At 39.1% G+C, this 17,459-nt stretch overlaps 3 protein-coding genes across 6 annotated transcripts; 1 reads left to right on the forward strand and 2 right to left on the reverse strand.

The window, feature by feature from the left end:
• The first annotated feature begins 952 nt into the window (after positions 1-952).
• Positions 953-2,835, forward strand: LOC112165773 (cold-regulated 413 inner membrane protein 1, chloroplastic). The gene is made up of 6 exons (XM_024302417.2): positions 953-1,271; positions 1,353-1,511; positions 1,613-1,708; positions 1,834-1,898; positions 2,346-2,415; positions 2,499-2,835. Exons 1-6 carry the CDS (start codon positions 1,111-1,113, stop codon positions 2,662-2,664), a joined length of 717 nt encoding a protein of 238 aa, XP_024158185.1. The 5' UTR covers positions 953-1,110; the 3' UTR covers positions 2,665-2,835.
• Positions 2,836-3,521: 686 nt separating this feature from the next.
• On the reverse strand, positions 3,522-5,705 carry LOC112165774 (major pollen allergen Ole e 10). The gene is made up of 4 exons (XM_024302418.2): positions 5,533-5,705; positions 4,505-5,088; positions 4,139-4,181; positions 3,522-4,057 (listed from the first exon to the last, which is right to left on the reverse strand). Exons 2-4 carry the CDS (start codon positions 4,893-4,895, stop codon positions 3,844-3,846), a joined length of 648 nt encoding a protein of 215 aa, XP_024158186.1. The 5' UTR covers positions 4,896-5,088; positions 5,533-5,705; the 3' UTR covers positions 3,522-3,843.
• Positions 5,706-12,381: 6,676 nt separating this feature from the next.
• Positions 12,382-17,110, reverse strand: LOC112167928 (carboxyl-terminal-processing peptidase 1, chloroplastic). Of its 4 annotated transcripts, none has more exons than XR_002924007.2 (12): positions 16,681-17,109; positions 16,465-16,584; positions 16,131-16,268; positions 15,512-15,616; positions 15,199-15,367; positions 14,629-14,705; positions 14,084-14,128; positions 13,761-13,844; positions 13,614-13,652; positions 13,467-13,529; positions 13,026-13,124; positions 12,382-12,945 (listed from the first exon to the last, which is right to left on the reverse strand). XR_002924007.2 is itself a non-coding variant. In XM_024305031.2 (12 exons), the coding sequence occupies exons 1-12, from the start codon at positions 17,065-17,067 to the stop codon at positions 12,890-12,892; spliced, it is 1,413 nt and encodes a 470-aa protein (XP_024160799.1). In that variant the 5' UTR covers positions 17,068-17,107; the 3' UTR covers positions 12,382-12,889. The 4 variants fall into 4 exon arrangements, 2 of the variants coding, with proteins under 2 accessions (XP_024160799.1, XP_040375380.1); XM_024305031.2 differs by having other exon boundaries at positions 13,026-13,155; positions 16,681-17,107; XR_005810658.1 differs by lacking the exon at positions 13,761-13,844 and having other exon boundaries at positions 16,681-17,110.
• Between the last annotated feature and the right edge of the window lie 349 nt (positions 17,111-17,459).

Below are 17,459 nucleotides of genomic sequence, written 5' to 3' on the forward strand. Positions count from 1 at the left end.
AGTTGCGTGCACCTGTTAACAAATAAAAGTCCATGATTTTAGCGGTGGATCCAACACCGACGGTGGCAGCAGAAGCTATATATGTCACTGATGAGTACAGAAGATAATCCGAGCCGTCCAAGTTCCGAGTTTAGAATCTTAAGCTGATTAAGGAGAGAAGCAATGACTGGAGTCGTAGTCGTGCGCACTGGATATATAGCTGTAGCGAATAAAAGCTGAACAACTAGCTTGTCCGTTCCCTAATGGCCAGTTAAGGTGAAAGTAAGAACGGCTCCCACGCCAACGATCAAAGGCACGAGAAAGTTTGAAAGACCAACATACACGGCCATTCTTCCAGTTCTGCTGATTAGGCTCAAATCGATTTTGACTCCGATTAAGAATTAAAAGAGCGTGTACCCAAGCAAAGCGATTACATTGAGTATTTCTTGGCTACCAAAGGTAAACATTGTTCTTTGGATATAATCTAGTTCTATACTCCCATATGCATATAATAAAGTAGATTATGAGAATTAGGTTTTGGCACGATGTTGATTTCAAACTAAAAGATTCTGATGTAATTTCTTATGTAATTACTCGTTTCATTATCTATAAATCACGTTTTTTTATAAGCTAAAAACTTATAACTTGTATTGTCAATAATTCTTCGACCGCCTTAAATATGATTTTCTTTATCTCCCTCATTTGTATCAACTCACTTAGTTATTCTGTCGAAAAAAACTCACCTAGTTATCAATAACTCGTGGAGTTTCTCATTGGATTCAAACTCTGGACTATGCTCATCATTGTTCTCTGTAACATAAAAAGTAGCGGCGAATTAATAGCTGCCTAGGTGGTTAAAAATGTACGTACCATAATGATCAGGTGACCTGTGACGTTGAAGTCGTTTTCAGTCCAATTTTGGTCAAAAAGGAACTCCTTTTAAAAGGCTCCAAATTTAAGCCATTTCTAGATTATCTACACCCGTGTCGCAGATCTCAGCTTGATCCACCGACTCTATGGATCCGACCTAGACCCGCGAACCCGCCACTTGGATCCGAATTCGTCGCCTCATTCCCGTCAATAAAATCGTAACCCTCACTCTCACTCTCTAACCTGTTCGTACGAGCAAGAATGGCGAGCCTATCACTGTCCTCCACGCCAGCGCAGACCTTCTCTCTCCACCGCAGCAGCACAAGCAAGGTCGTCTCCACCGCGCCTCTGCTTCAGGCCAGGAAGAAGCTCTTCGGCGTTTTCCCCCGCGCCTCTAGCTCACTCCATTACCATCCACTCAGGTTAGTTTCGTAATTTCAATCGAGCTCCGGTTTATATGAAACCGACGTTGAATTCGAAGCTCTGGATTCTTTGTTTTATAGAGTTTCGATTAGTAGAAACGTTTCGATTCGTGGGAACGATGAGTTGAAGTTGATGAAGAAGACGACGACGAAGAAGATCAGGAGGGGAATGACTACAGTTTGTTATGCTTTACCTCTCAGAGTCGATACTATCCAGTGGATCGCCACCATCTCATCTGCGTGAGACTCCAATTTTCTGAATTTCCGGATTTTTTTTTTTTTTTGTTTCGAAATCAATTTCTTTTCCGGTATGTCATTCAATTTGTGTTACATTTTTTCAGGATCCTGATGTTTGCGAAAGGAACTGCTGTGCAGAAATCGTTTCTTGTGCCCTTGTTTGCTCTACAAGCACCGGGTCACGTCATCTCATGGATGAAGTGAGCCTTTTCTGGAAGTTATTCCTTTGTTTTACTTCTTTCCTTAATTTGTAAATTTGGTGTTTGTGAGGTATCCATTGAATCAAGTTATAGCCTTTTTGAGATGACTTGAGTTTGGCTTGCAGGGGTGAATATGGCATCTGGGCCGCATTTTTGGCGCTTCTTGTTCGTCTCTTCTTCTTCATTCCTGGTAGGTCCTCTTTCGATTCCTTGGTTTGAGTGCTAGTGTAGACGGCTAGACGTAGCTTTATGCAGGTAGAGATACTATTCTTGGTGTTCTTGATTCCAAGTTTTTAATTGCTGCATGGTTTGTTGACTTTATTGGTTCATTTCTTTTCGCTAGTGGAGACGACCAATTTACTTTTAAAGATACCTTTTTGGGGCATCATTCTTATAATCATGCATATATTCACCAGTAATTGAAGATTCTGCCCGTAGTTTTCAGAATAGTGGGACTACTGATCTATATATTAGTCCGAGTTTCTTTTTCTGTTCTTTCTCTGTGTGTGTGTGTGTGCGCGCGCGCCATTCTCTAAGTCTTTGTTCTGTTTTCTGCTCCTAATTTCAAGTTTGAGTGGTTCACTTATACTTTCAACTATCCATCCCAATTATAATGTCTCGTTTTGTTCTTTTTCAGGGGAACTTGAATTGCCATTAGTAGCATTACTCGTGGTGATTGTTGCTCCACACCAAGTTATGAGACTCAGGTAAGCATATGCATTTTTCTACACCAACCTTGACCATTAAGTAACTTTCCTAGTTCTTATGTTTCAATATGTTCTGTTGGCAGGGGAAGACAAGAAGGTGCTATTATTTCCCTAGTCATTGCAGGATATTTGGCTTTTCAGCATTTCTCACGCATTGGAAGCTTGAACCAATCATTTGACCGAGGTTCAATTGTTGCAACCTTAGCCATCATTTGTATCACTGTTCTGTCATGCTTGCTCCTGTTCTGAGTTTATTGTAAAATAATTAAAAGTAAAGTAGTGATGCTGTAAAGGTTGAAAGCCTACCTGAGAACAGTCATAAATGCTGAACCGCTTATGTTCATTTTCTAGATATGTATAAGATGAATAAAGTTCTCAGTGTTCATATTTTTTTTCAATATAAGGAAATATTGTCAACTAGTGTAGCGTCTCGTCTGAAATTTTGTTCATGAATTATTCATAATGTGCAGGGTAGAGTCTTGATACAGTGCAACAATATTGCTTTATAATGGAACTCTACACCTTCAAAAAATGGATTGTACCCATGGCACTTGAGTGTATTGCATTTCATCAATTTTAGACTACTCATGTTGCACCCGTTTTATCTCCTATGTTGTTGCACTGCTGAGAATTGTTATTTAAGCCTTTAGACAATTCATTGCTGATGTGAGAGTTTCTATTGAGAAGCTAGCGGGCATCACAAGATTGGATAAATTCTTTTTTATGGTTATATAGGGATCTAGCATGAAAAATACTAGTATGAATGAAATGAGCAAGATTTGAATTGTTGAAATTTGAAAAACATTGTTCTATGAAGCAAATGAGGAAGAGCTTAATATCTGTTGCCTTCATCCTCCAAATTTTTTTTTGGAGTTATATGGTCAAATTTTCATATGTTTATGTCCTACTAGCAGTCAGGACATGAGTCATTCTTCTACCAATTACTCTACATCTATTAACTAGGTGAAAGAATTTCATAGGTGAACCTATTACTCTGTTGTATTCTTGTTGCTCATTGGGATCAAAATAGATAATGTTCTAGTTAATATCATGTAACTGAGCATCTCATCAATACTCATAAATATGATATATATATATATATATATATATATATATATATAATAGCCTAAAGCCTGGTTGATTAGCTAATAATTTATTGTGCTAATACTGTAGATGAAGGACCTATATGTCTACAAGTACAAGTACCTAAAAAATTTCTATGCTTTCTGACTTTTCTCTCAGGCTTAATAGTCAACTAAGAGGTATACATAGATGAAGTTTGACAATAATTTAAATGGTGAGAAGAAGGCCTTGAGAGAACATGATAGCTCACTTCAATTCTCAGTGCCTCGGACTTTATGTGGGTTGCTGGCAAATGAATGAATTGCCATCTAATTGCAGATAGAATAATCTGAACTTCCTGTCATTTCAGAGGTAAATTGCTGCAAGAAGTGACCCCAAGAGTGTGGTGGACAGCAGAAGCATGCAAGATGAGATAGAGTTGGCTGCGTTGGGGGACTCTGATGGCGAACCATAAATTGTTGATCCACCTGGAGTATCTATAAGCGGGGTGGTCGGGGATGGTGGCGTTGTCATACTTGTCGGTGTTGATGGTGGAGTCTGGTAAGGTGGTGTACTCGAGCTGAGTTTGGAGAAAAAAGAGTAAGATTTATATTTGCTTGATGTCTCCATAGTCAAGTTGGAGTTGGTTATGAAAGATTACCTGGTTGATGCTGTGGATGATGAATAGCGACAGCTACCACTACCTGCAATAAGACAGAGTGAGGACTTCAGCATTTAATCAAACACCATACAACAAGAATTATGAGGTTGGGAATTTAAATATATTAACTTCATCTGGAAATTTTGGCAAAAGTGGTAGAGCTGGCTACACTATTCAGCAAGATTCTTTCTCTTCTAAGAAATGGATGGTTCTTTTCTTTCTATAATATTGGAGAGGTATACTTCCAGTAATGAGAAAAATTCACGCAAAGTTTCACTTTACAGCAGAGTTTTTGTACAAATGGTAAGGTTTGGATTCCACTTTCTTTTTAGAATATTGCTGGATTAAAGTTCATAGATGTCTTACTTGGATCAGTGGTGGTCAGTTGTGCTGTTCCTCCAAAACTACAGCTGGTTGGAGCTGGGTTCTTCTGGTAGTAGTTATTGAAGGCATAGGAAGCGTGATCCCGGAGAGTGTTTGGGTTATAACAGCTTCCACTTGGTTGAATTGGTGAACAGTCTGCACCTCCATAGCCACAAGCATAATCAAGAGCTACCTGCAGGGCTGTTTCTGAAGCTGATTGGCTTGCTATACACCAACTACCACTACCACCTGATGATGCAGGGGTTGTGGAGGGAGTTGTCGGGGTTGTAGTGGGAGTCGTCGGGGTTGTAGTGGGAGTCGGCGGGATAGGGGGAGTCGGCGGGATTGTAGTGGGAGTCGTTGGGGTTGTGGTGGGAGTGGTGGGGGTTGTCATGGTGGTTGGTGGTGGTGGGGATGCTGGGAAGACAAGTGTGGGAGTTGTTACAGTTGGACTTGGATTTACGACAGGAATCGAATCAGGCTGGGTAGTAGACACTGCAGATGAGAAAAGTATATGGTTTTCATGAATCACTTGTCTTTTGCTTTGTTGGATTGCTTCCAATGGAGGATTTTTGGGACACTTGAACCTGAAGAAATTGAAAGCATGGTAAGTTCCTTTTTCTTTTCAATTGAAATCATTGGAGGAGTTGCTAGGATTTGTATGAGGGGAACTCATCTTGCTCTATGTACACAACTACTATGAAGGTAAAACAAATTGCAATCCTGAAAAATTGTTTTAGAGATTGTAAATATCTATTTATTCTGAGATCAAAAGTAGATTTAATTGAAATAGATGCTCCTATAATATGGATGAGATTTGCCATCGGATTTAGGTGTTTGATGCATGCATGCAAGTCTGTAGTTTTTCCTCATATTCATGTTAATTAATAATTTAATGTTAGCAGATTACTTGTCTAGATGAATGAAAATTGAACATATTGGAAAGTTAGCACATGTTCATGATGAAGCAGATATACACAAGAGAATCGCATAAGCAGACAGCAATGGAGATCCTATTCAATTCAAGTTACCTGAACTAAAGAAGAGAAACAGGAAAAATAATGCAGAATGCCGAAGAGAGCTAACACCCATCTCTCCTAGTTGCTTCTTCTCTACTTTGGTTGTATATTTTCTTCTGGGTTATTGCAAGAGAATGGTGGAGAAGAAGCTAAGATATACTACGCAAGAGAAACAGCAATCTCTGTGTATTTGCAAAAGAAGAGTTTACCTCTTTTGCCTGCCTTTTATTATATATATCTTGAGGAATCATAGCTTTCTTGGATCCAAGAGAGAATGAAAAAGAGAGAAGGGATCGAGAATATGAGAAAACTTGAGAAAGGAGGCATTGGGTAGTTGGATATTGCAAGCAAGAGATGGTTCAATAAAGTGTGTATGAATGGGAAAGGCAAATGAGTGATCTGCCATCTGCTGGGTTTTAAATCTGGTTGTTTAGGCGCTGATAAATCGAGTATCTATATGACGGTGATATACTGATCTTGCAGGGTTTCTCCTTTATCTTTTTCACTCTTCTTTTTACTGTGTTTGTTGTACTTTGTTTCGTCTATTGCAGATTTTCTCGTTCATGGTACTGAATCAAAAAAGTTAAAGTTGGGCAACTGGGATTTTGCGAGTGGCATCTGATGGTTTGTAATCAAGAATATTGTCTCCTGGTCGATCTTAGTCTATTTTAGTGAAAGTGCCAATTGCCCATGAAGGAAGAAAAACAAAACATGATTCCTTTGTATAAAATATATATAAATCATGTGGTATTTGCCCTACTTGACTTGGTTTAATTTATGTTCTTTCTCTGGTAACCCAAATCTAAGCCTAGCTAGTTCATTTTAATCATCATTCTGCAAAAACAACATTTGGTTGATCGAAGTCAAAACTAGAAACAACAAAAGGAACTATTGGTTTATTGCTTTCTCTCTTTTGGAGTCGGTTTTCATGTTTTAAAAAGGTCCTTGCTTAGGTAGATTACCCAAAAGCAGAATGGCATGGCCAGATTAGGAAAGGAATTCGGAGACGGTGACTTCGAAAAATTAGTTGGTTGAATGGATAAAAGAGAAGGAACGCAGTTAACAACAAATTTAGTCGAATTAATACGAACTAATTTGGGTGTGGAGGCAATTGTTCTACCATGCATTGAAGCTATAGACACAAACCCTGTTTTACGAACTTCCATCAACCGAAAACGAAGCATTTTTTATCTATGCTTGCCTCAGTCATCATAGATTCGATTTTGTTAAAGAACTTAAGATGAATTCTTGCAGAATTCAGGTTTCCATGTAGATAAAGAGGATTGGTGAGAAAGCCTACCATTGCTAGGTAGTGACATGTAGATAAAGAGTTCTTCTTACCTGAACTTTCACGAAAATCTACTTTCCTAAAATATGAAGATAGCTCATACATATGCTACACCACCTTTTCCCTAATGCTTCTAGGTTTAGATCGACCACTATATTGCCTGTATACATATGGGCATGCAATACTTAAATTGGTTATAGGTGATACTAGATAATATTCTAACTCCCCATTACTGAATCCATCTTTGCCCGAACAACTTGAAGCATATCCACCGTGAGACCCAGCGGATACTCGCAATATTCAGTTATTCACCATGAATCTCCTAGTTTCACTCTCCCTAGCTAATCCTATAGAGAGGATAGTGTGGGAGGTCTCAATGGGTACACTGAGAAGGTAGAAGTACCTTTTAACATTAACATTTCTAACCACTGCAAGTGGCCTAGTGGTTCTTGTCTAGTTGGATGTGCTCTCCAACCTAGGTTCGAATCCCGAAGCTGTCAAAGTGGTCAGCCACTGTGCTTTATCTTGGGTCTAGGAAGTCTTTGGGTTCCCCTTGATCAAGTCAAAAAATAAAAAAACATTAACATTTCTCTACGCGTTTGTATGTTTACTTTATAAATCACAAACCCTAGCTTATATGTGATAGGACATGAAAATTAATTACCATATATTACAAATTCAATTACAACCGTCCAGAGTAAAACTTGGCAAAAACATTCATCCCTCAGATCACTTTCCTAAACCATCCAGGTATATTACCCAAAAAAGGATCCAGGTCTATTAAGGAAACCAATATTTTCCTACTTCTTTGCTAATATCCTTCCCGGTTAGGTTAGGTATTCTCATCGACTTAGGAATAGCTATGTACGTGGGAAATGTATATATATACATGAACACCTTTCATTCCCTTACCATATTACTAATTAACATACTTAGCTCTGTTCTTCAACTTCAATCATGATAAGACGCTATTTCCATAGCGAAGTGTGGCAACCAGAAACCCTCACTGAGGTTTCAATTCCAACCTGCAGCGACCTGTTCCCGATTACATTCCAGCTCTTCGAGGTCACCAGAAGCAGCGGTCGGACAGCTGAAGAAGATGAAAATGCTACTAGTGAGGGATTAGAAGAAGCAAAGCTTGTCTCCGAAAGACAAACTAAACCACTCTCTCGTGCCCAGCTATTGTGTTTGAGGACTCAGGACACATGGGCAACCTGCACAGGGACTCTTTCCAGCATGGGCGTCCCACAAGATGAGCAGCCTGCTATTGTTGCAAAGATATTCGAGGCCTTGAAAGTCGCCGTCCCCTTCCGGCCTATCTGCGTGGTCATCAAGGACATTGTCACCGTGCAAGAGCGCAGTGGTGGGGATGAAAGTTCGAACAAAGTGAGATTTGATAGCTTGGAAGTTAAGGAAGAGGAACAGGAGGAGGAGGAGTGTGTTATTTGTCTGGAGGGCCTTTCTGACTTTGGCCCCAAGAGCGTTACGCACTTACCCTGCTCACACATTTATCATGGAGATTGCATTCTGAAGTGGCAAGAGAAGACTCAGAAGAGTCGTCTCTTGTGCTCGTGTCCCGTGTGCCGATGCCCAATTCCTATTGTGGAGATGGCCGGGGAGCCGTCACAACAACTTTCGTTGTCGACATTGTCCCGGCCTCCGCAGTACCAATACATATATGAAGAAGATGTCGACACGGACCCGCTACCCGAACCCTCGTGGCGCGAGCGCGGGTTGATTGAGGTGGCTGGCTGTACTGTAACTACTCTGCTGATGATCCCGCTCTGTTTTGTAATGTGCCCTTGCTAATGATTTCAAATGTGATTAGAGATATAAAGATGGAAAATTATGTGTATTCAATTTGTTTGTGAGTTTGCTATTTACTTGGTACATTAAGAACCATCAATTACCAAGCACTGAAAATTCACAACTCGCCATGTTCTAACACTGAGGTTTAGGAGAACTAGGTACTCAAATCTTGTTGAGTTAGTTTCCATTATGAGTTGAAACCTCACTATGAGTTTGTTTCTGACATGTTCTTACTTTGGACAAATTTTTTTTTTTTTTAGATTTAAGAACAGTAATTAAAAACAAAAGAAGATCATAAAATTGCCATATGATTAATTGAACAAGAATCCAAACGTGCATGGGTAATATAATGCAATATTGTACTCCAAACGAACACTTACCTAAAACAAAACTAGCTCCTTCCTAATCCTTAGATGGAAAAAAATATATATATCCTGCTAGCTAGAATTCTAGACTATCTTACATCTCCTCATCGATCTGGGACTAGCATCCGAAAATTGTTAAGTTAGAATATGCACCTCATAGCCTATACATTAACCAACGAGTTTGTTTCTGGAACCGAATCATCAATTGAAGGTTATTCAGACGAAGTGAATCCTGATACTGATCATCATGGGAGATAGGGATAACTGTGCTATTTGTTTGGAGAACGTTTCTCACTTTGATAATGAGACTGCTACTCGCTTGCTGCCCTGCTCGCACTTATTTCATACAGATTGCATAACGCCGTGGCTGGATACTAATAACTTCTGTCCCCCTGTGCCGTCAGTCGGTGGATGTTGCGGAGGTGGTCGACGAGTCATCAAGACCCTCAAGCCCCAGACGAGACGAAAACAACCAACACAATGATATGCATCGGCCTGTCGCGGGGGAGCCATCATTACCCTCAAGTTCTCTACAAGAGTACTGGTGGAACTACCCACCAAACTCAAGTCCGCAGTTGGCCTTTGTGGGCGAGCCATTAGTACCGTTAGCCCACCCGCAAATCCCAAGTCTTCCGTGGCCTGTTATGGCCGAGCCACCGAGACCGTTACCCCCCACACATGGCCAGTGGGTCATAGTCGAAAACCAACCGCAAACCTCAAGCCTACAATTGCTTGTCCCCGCTGGGCCACGGACACCCATTTTTTCGCCGCCACCCCCAAGACCTCGAGGGAATGATAATCTAATGATCATGTTCACTGTGTGTTTAGTATTTTTGTGCTTGTGTGTACTTATGCCACCAATGCAGTCGCTTAGGGGGTTCTTTGATGGAGTGAAGAAAAATGTTATGGTTGTTACTGTTGTTTTGGTGATCATCTTTTCGCTAACTGGAGGCAGTGTATAGGATAGAACAAGCGTACTCAAAAACCTTCTTATATTGTGTTTTTAGTAATTGTTAGTGCGGGTTTTTGCCCGCTTAGTATATATTAATATATTATCCAGTTGAGGTTATTGCTTTTGCCATTTTATTAAGGTTTGGTATACATTTAATATATAGTGGTGTAGTCGTTCTTTTTCTCATTTGGTCTTATGTTGCAACCGCTTTCTCCAAATTTGCTAATATTCTCTTCAATTCTAGTTGAAGAATAATCAAGGGAGACAGAGAAATGATTTCAATTTGATTAGAGATTAATTAGTACTTCCCTGTATTCAATTTGTATTTGCCTTTGTTATATGATGGATTAGGAACCTTCAATTGCCAGAAAACTTACAACTCCAAGTCTCGATCGAGGGATAGTTGTGCTGGTAATTAAATCAAAGGTTTGGGAGAATTTGGTACTCAAAATTTAAGCAAACCTAAAATGTACTTCCCATCTGCATTAAGTGTAAATATATTGCACTACTAAAGTACCAAGATTTTGCGCTAAAACTGTTTTTTTTCTTTGCCAAAATTATAAAATATGTAACTGATATAAGTATACTCGATAGTTAAAAAGATCAATCCAAAATTGAAACTTGAAATGTAGAAAACAAAAGCAAATTTTCATACACGATGTTCGAATGCGTTTAATGAGATTAATCCACAACTCAAATTTTGGAATAAGATGTCACCATTACAAGCAACCGTGAAACTCAAGGAATGGACTATACCAACCTGACAGAACTTAACTAGAAAATGGCTAAGCCGAATTGCCGCTGTGATCTGCAATCTTCTGGGCAAAATATATATACAGCTGCAACTCTGTGAGATAGGCAATGTAATTTTCCCCTGTTGGATAAACTTGAAATATGATTAGGCACACCCAATAATGATGTTTGAAATCATATTTCTTCATCCTTTTGGATTTGTAGCAGAATATAAATTGCATGGGTCAGATGTTAATTAATAAGTTCATAAAATATATACTTTGCCTTAACAGCCATCCAAACATTGGTAAGAAGTGCATTTTAGATCTCCTAATCTATCTAGGATTAGCTGACAGTTTAAAGTAAAACACTAAAACAAATTCCCACCAGAAAATTGGTTAGAATCCACACTATTTTCTTACCAAAATTTGCATCACCTTTATTCTAGCTGACAGTTTAAAGTAAAACACTAAAACAAATTCCATCAGAAAATTGGTTAGAATCCACACTATGTTCTTACCAAAATTTGCATCACCTTTATTCTAATCCTTTTAGGCTTACGTATTTTGATCTCCTCATCGATTTAGGGCTAGTTAAAGCCTGAAACCTACATTACATATAACCAATGCAGCAGAAGTTGATGACACTAGACTCTCCTTACTTAATATTAGTTAATTTTGATCTTCAACAACTTCAAGAATGTCCACCATCAGCGATATAACCGCCTTTGTGCGAATGAGTATAGCTACGGTCAGTAGCATCGGACATGAGTTTATGGTCGGAGCAAATAACATCTTGTCTACCGGAATCCAAGGCACCAATGAAGCGAGACGTGATAGGTCAGAAAATACGATCCAGGAATGTGCTATCTGTATGGATGAAATTTCTAGCTTTGATAATGATGAGCCTATTGCTCGCTTGTCCTGCTCACACATTTTTCATGCGAATTGTGTTGAAAAATGGAGGGTGATCGGTAGCAATGGTGGCTTGTGTCCCGTTTGCCGACACACAATAGATGTTGTGGAGGCCGCTCCTGTGCCACCAAGACCCACAAGAAACCGGCCCACACAACACCAAACCCACGGGTGCCCACCTGTTGCCGGCGAGCTAAGAAGAAGCACCATAAAATACTGGTCCACAAGATCATTGATGTGGCTCGCCGGCGTGCAGCCATCTTGACCCTCGAGGCTGCAGTGGGATATGTATAAGGTTCTCATGTTGGCTGGGAGGTTGATGCTTGTTTACGTCTTGTGCTACCTTTTAATTGAGCAGCTAACTAAGCCGCTTATGGAGTACATCTTTCATGCGGTCACGTATGCCTTTCAGGCGCTGCTCATGTATGTTCTTCATGCACTGCTCATCTATGTCATACCTATTACTTTGGTCATCATCTTCTTCAGAATCAACTTCTTTGGATACAATCAGCGCTAGCTTAATCAACTTTTCATTTTTGTTTTGAGTATTGTAATTTGTTTTCAGTAGTGGTCAAGTTAAACTTAACATTCATTTAGATTCTCTGTTGTGGTTTGTTCTTATATTGCAACCTCTGGATTTGCTTAAAATTTAGTTTTAGTTGAAGAAACAATTAGCACTTCGATCAGTTCCAACTGTAAATATTTTTACAAACTCTAGTTCGTTAGTTTTTGAAGGTAAGAATTGGATGCGAGTATATCTCAAAGAGGGAGGACAGATTTGGAGAACTGAACTCATCTTACTTTTTATTTTGAGTATTGTGATATGCTTTCAGTGACTTAGATTCTGTTCTGATCCTTTGCTAGAATCTTATTTAATTCTAGTTTAAAGAAAAGAAAAGAAAAGGTACAGCCAACGTATAACATATATTCTCCATGAATAAAGTGTGAAATGCTACAACATATATTCCTATACTATTGTATCGCATCCAAATTCCACACCCGTCTGTGACTCTTGGATCCTTCAGTTACCAAACTTGAAACTACGAGTTCCACACACCTTGGCCAATGTCCATCTCTTGCAGCTTTGTTATGTATTGAAAGCGCAAAGGAAGCAGATGTTTTAGGTTAAGAAACTTGAATATCAGCTTCCGAAGCAGTATAGCCCTTGCGCAAGTTAATCATACTTGGAAACCAATTCTATAGATGCTATGTGAAACTTCAATAACTGCCGCCGCCGCCTTCGTGCAAGCCATTCTTAGTTTGATCATTGGTTTTTTATAGGCAGAAGCCCTGCAGAACCGGTTAGCATTTATCCCCTAGGAAGCGTACTGCACTGTGAAAGCCGTTGTGTGATGTCACCCCAACCTGCAGATAAAGGGTTCTTTAGACTACACAAGCTTAGAAGAACTTAATGCAAGATGTGATGAACTGATGAAGAACTATACCAGGGAAATTTGGATAATCGGGCTCTATTCCATTTCCATTTATGTCCTTATGATTCGGTGTCACATACTTGCCAACAGTCACAACCACGCCAGAACCATCTTGAAGTTCAAAAACAGATTGAATCAGACCCTATCAAAAGCATAAAGCAAACCATCAAAATCATATAGAAAGAATTACTCTAATTTGGGAAAAGAAAAAAGAAAAAGACAAAAAAAAAAAAAAAACTGCTTTCTACCCTTGACCATAAAAGGGCATATTTTGATTTATCGACTGGGGAAAATCACGATATAAAAAGCAAGTTCCTGGACTAGACAAATGCATTATATCTAAATGCAGTTCTACGACAAGACAGATGTGCATTACTTTACAGAGGTAATGATGAAGCACTAAAGATAGTAGCAAAAGATAGTAGCAACGTAAACATCAACTACAATTAATACCTTGCCGAAAGTCCGATCACCCACAAGAACACCTTTACAGTTATCATGAAGAGCTGAAGCAACCTGCAACAAAAGGCACCAATGTAATTTTCTACAGTTCCACAAGCAAAAGGAATCATACATAATAGGATGAAGCAAGCTGCTCACAATTTCACTCGCACTAGCAGTATTGTTGTTCACCAGAACCTGTATTAGAAGTTTCAGTCAGGAGCCTTCTCATAAACTTCAGAAGTTTATAATTACAAACACCCACTTAAAAAATTTATAAAAAAAAAAAAATTCTAGAAGGCATACAATAACAGGAGCTTTAATCAATGGTGCAGTATCTGCAACAATATTTTGTTGGTATTGAGGATCCTTCCCAACAGTATAAATAACCTGTCACAAACATCACAACAAAAATACACCACATTTAGGTAGTGAGTTCAATGTAATTAGTTAAATAACTTATATACAACAGATAATGCAAAGCTCTCTGTAAGGCTCTTCACTTCTTCTCAAAGACGAATGATTCGAAGGATAATGCATATACAAGACTATTGCCAAGCATTGGGATATTAATGAGAAATTAAAAGGAAGAAGATAACTGAGAAGAGAAAAAATCTGTATCAACATACCGTTTCTCCTTCATTTAGAAATAGCTTTGCAATTTCTATTCCAGCCTGAAATATACAAAAGAGTAGAAAAAAAATTAACATAAAAAAACTTTGAATTACACAACTACAAACATTCGACATACAGACACAGTTGAGCTTGTGCCAAGCATTCAGTGGACATGAGTGACTAAATATTATAAATAATAGATGTATAACTTTCTACTGAAGGTGTAAATATTCTGTTTTATTGTAACTTTTCACATATGATTAAATTGCTGCAATTTCTCAAATATACAATAAAATTAAATTGACTACTTAAAACAGACAAATCCTACCATGACTCAGAAAGTCAGTCATGATAACTTCAAGTGTGTGTGTGTGTGTTGTGTGTGTGTGTGTGTGTTGTGTGTGTGTCTGTTGTGTGTGTGTGTTGTCAAGGTGACTTCAAGTATATTCAGACAGCCCAAGGCATCAAATTGTCAAGGTGACTTCAAGTATATTCAGACAGCCCAAGGCATCAAAGCTATATATTAACTCAGAGTTATCTCTAAGATGCAGAATGAAACCTGTACTAGTCCACCACGATTATCTCTAAGATCCAAGATGAAAAATGAGGCACCCATGTCCTGAAGTCGCTTCATAGCTGCAACAATCATTATTTCCTTCAATATAACATAAACTAACTGAAAGTACATAACTCTAGCATACAGTCACAATAAAAACTAAATCATTAGTCATTTACAACAACTAACACTGGAGACAATATTCATACTTTTGGGGGTGTCTGGACAGCTTATAAGAACTTCAATACAAAACCAAAGCTGGTGGTGAACTATAAAACGCGGGTACTCAACTATTCCATTTGAGAATTTTTTTTTCCCAAACTCTATCCATCTCCCCTATAGTAAAATAAGTTGATTACTTGAATTCATTATAAGGTTCCTCCATTTAGAGAACGACATAGAAAAAGGAGAGCATATACTATTCCTTTTTCCTTCCATTTACATTAATGTTTAGAACCCAAATGCAAGGAGAGAAATGTTAAGCATCATAGCTGCATAGCAACAGGTAACAGGTAATCCTACTTATAGATGGTAAAGAAATACCATTCAGTTGAATATCCTAAAACCACTTACCAATTACCAAGTCCTTTCTCGCCAATGCATTAAACTCTTTTAGGCGCAAGTAGCCAACAGATCTGGTTCCATTTTCTATTGGCTCCAACCGATAAAAGACAGGAGTACGAGCAACAAGTTGTCTCTGAACGTCTATAGATTGAATAGGCCCACAATTGCCATGCTTGACCTAAAACCATGGCAATGGTTATTTTCAAGACTCATTGTGAGAGCAGGACATCAAATTGGTAACAGCGGTGAACTCATTAACAAGATTACTAACAAATGAAAATCTAATTTAGCAAAACCAACAACGCTGCAATTAAATCACAACCTTAATAGTAACATATGTTTCATTAGGGCCTTGTATCAAGGATGACACTTCAAAGGCTGATTTCCCTTTCACATCCACACCATTAACAGCTAGTATTTCATCTCCCTGGGAAAAGAGAAGAGAATTCAAAACATTAACAGTTTCACTGACACCAACTAGAACAAAAATACAGTCGATGCATATAAACAAGGAATCTTCTGGGAGAATATGGAACGATAATCACCATCAGAGAACTGAACTGAGCAAAATAGCTTCTTGACTTTTTTTCCTATTATTTTTTTTCTAGTACCAATGGAAATAGTATAGAACATAGATTTTGCATTCTGTTGCTTAAGTTAAAATAAAATGCACACAGGTGGGTTCCACACTACCTAGAATATGCCGTGACATTATGGATGAAATGTAAAGATAATGCCCAGAGCCATCAGTTATATACTTATACGTAACAAGAACCATATCCAATTATATCTAAACTTTTATAAAGAAAGGTTATAGCAGCACCAAATGTGGACGCAAAAGTCATGGACATTTTCAGTGATGGAGAATCAATATCAAGTGGTGAAAAAAGCTAAAACTCATATAAACATCGTCAGTGTAGGTAGGTAATATAGATAGATACCTGCCTCACACCAGCCGCATGTGCAGGGCCATCCAATAAAAGTCCTAGTACCTTCACTTTCACATCTCCATTGTCACCCGGAACTTCCCTGAGGTTTATTCCAATACCACTCATGTCATACCTCGCCATCTTGGAGAACTTTCATTTTCAACATCGAAAAGAAAAAAAAAAACCGACACCCCATGGAATAAGATACGCTGTAGAAACTCATAACTAAAGCCAACAAGCGCACACTCCTAAAAGCATAACATTCACAACGGAAAGCTCTCATTTTCTCAACCTAAACTTGTCCGAAAACACTTTCGAGGCATAAACAACCACGTAATCATGTTACCTCATCAGGCGAAAGAAAACGCGTATAAGGATCACCCAAACTAGCCAGCATTCGCTTGATCATATCATGAGCCTTTGATCTCGACTTGATTGAACTAGTCCTTATATCTTCCTTCTTCATCTAAAAAGTACAAAAACCATCACAGTAACTTCTATTATTTCACACATAAAACTCAACAACTTTATCAACTTTTACTGTACAGTACACGGGCCGTACCTGCCAGTTTTCCGGCAGCCAGCTCCGGCGACCGGTGTCGAGAAAGCTGTCATTGACGATCTCCCAAGCCTCCTCCACAATCCCCTCATTCGTCGCCACCGGCTCCGGTGCCGACTCGGCGATGACGTCACCTTCGTCTTCTTTACAATACTCTGAAGGAGGAGGAGGTTGAGCTGGAATGGAGGAGGGAGAAGAAGACTCAAACGCTAGAGAAGCGGGAGAAGAGACTAGAAGACCGAGCGATAGAGCCCCGCCTAGGGCTCCAATAAGAGCTTTCTTGGCCCAATGGATCGAGTTTGGGCCCAAACGCGACGGAGCTAGGGGTTTCGGTGATGGCGGGGAAGATAGTGAGAGTGTGGTGGTGTTGCTCACCAGCAAGACCCTCATCTTCTTCAAAAATTCCAGAGCTTTTTTTTTTTTTAAGGGGGTTTAAATAAGCCGTTAACGACCGTTAAGGACTTTAGGGCCTTCGGGTTTGACTTCGGACCCATGGGCCAGCTGGATAAGGGGAGCATGGGCCCACCGCGAGCGATCTTCCGCCACGTGTTTGGGAGCTTCTATATTAGGAAGGTTGGTTCAGTGTATGGTGACTATGCGTATATGTGAAGGACTAGGATAAGCACAATCATTTAATATGTACTGTACGCGAAACCAACTCGCGTTGGAGGCGCGTCCCTACCACTCACGGAATTTGTAGAATTATTTTTTATACGAGAATGTAAATAAAAAATATAGATCAATCGATTCGTTGTTGTCATTGTGATAAGCAATTTTAGAAT

This window comes from Rosa chinensis, chromosome 5 (assembly GCF_002994745.2).
Source record: "Rosa chinensis cultivar Old Blush chromosome 5, RchiOBHm-V2, whole genome shotgun sequence".
Classification (NCBI taxonomy): Eukaryota; Viridiplantae; Streptophyta; class Magnoliopsida; order Rosales; family Rosaceae; genus Rosa; species Rosa chinensis.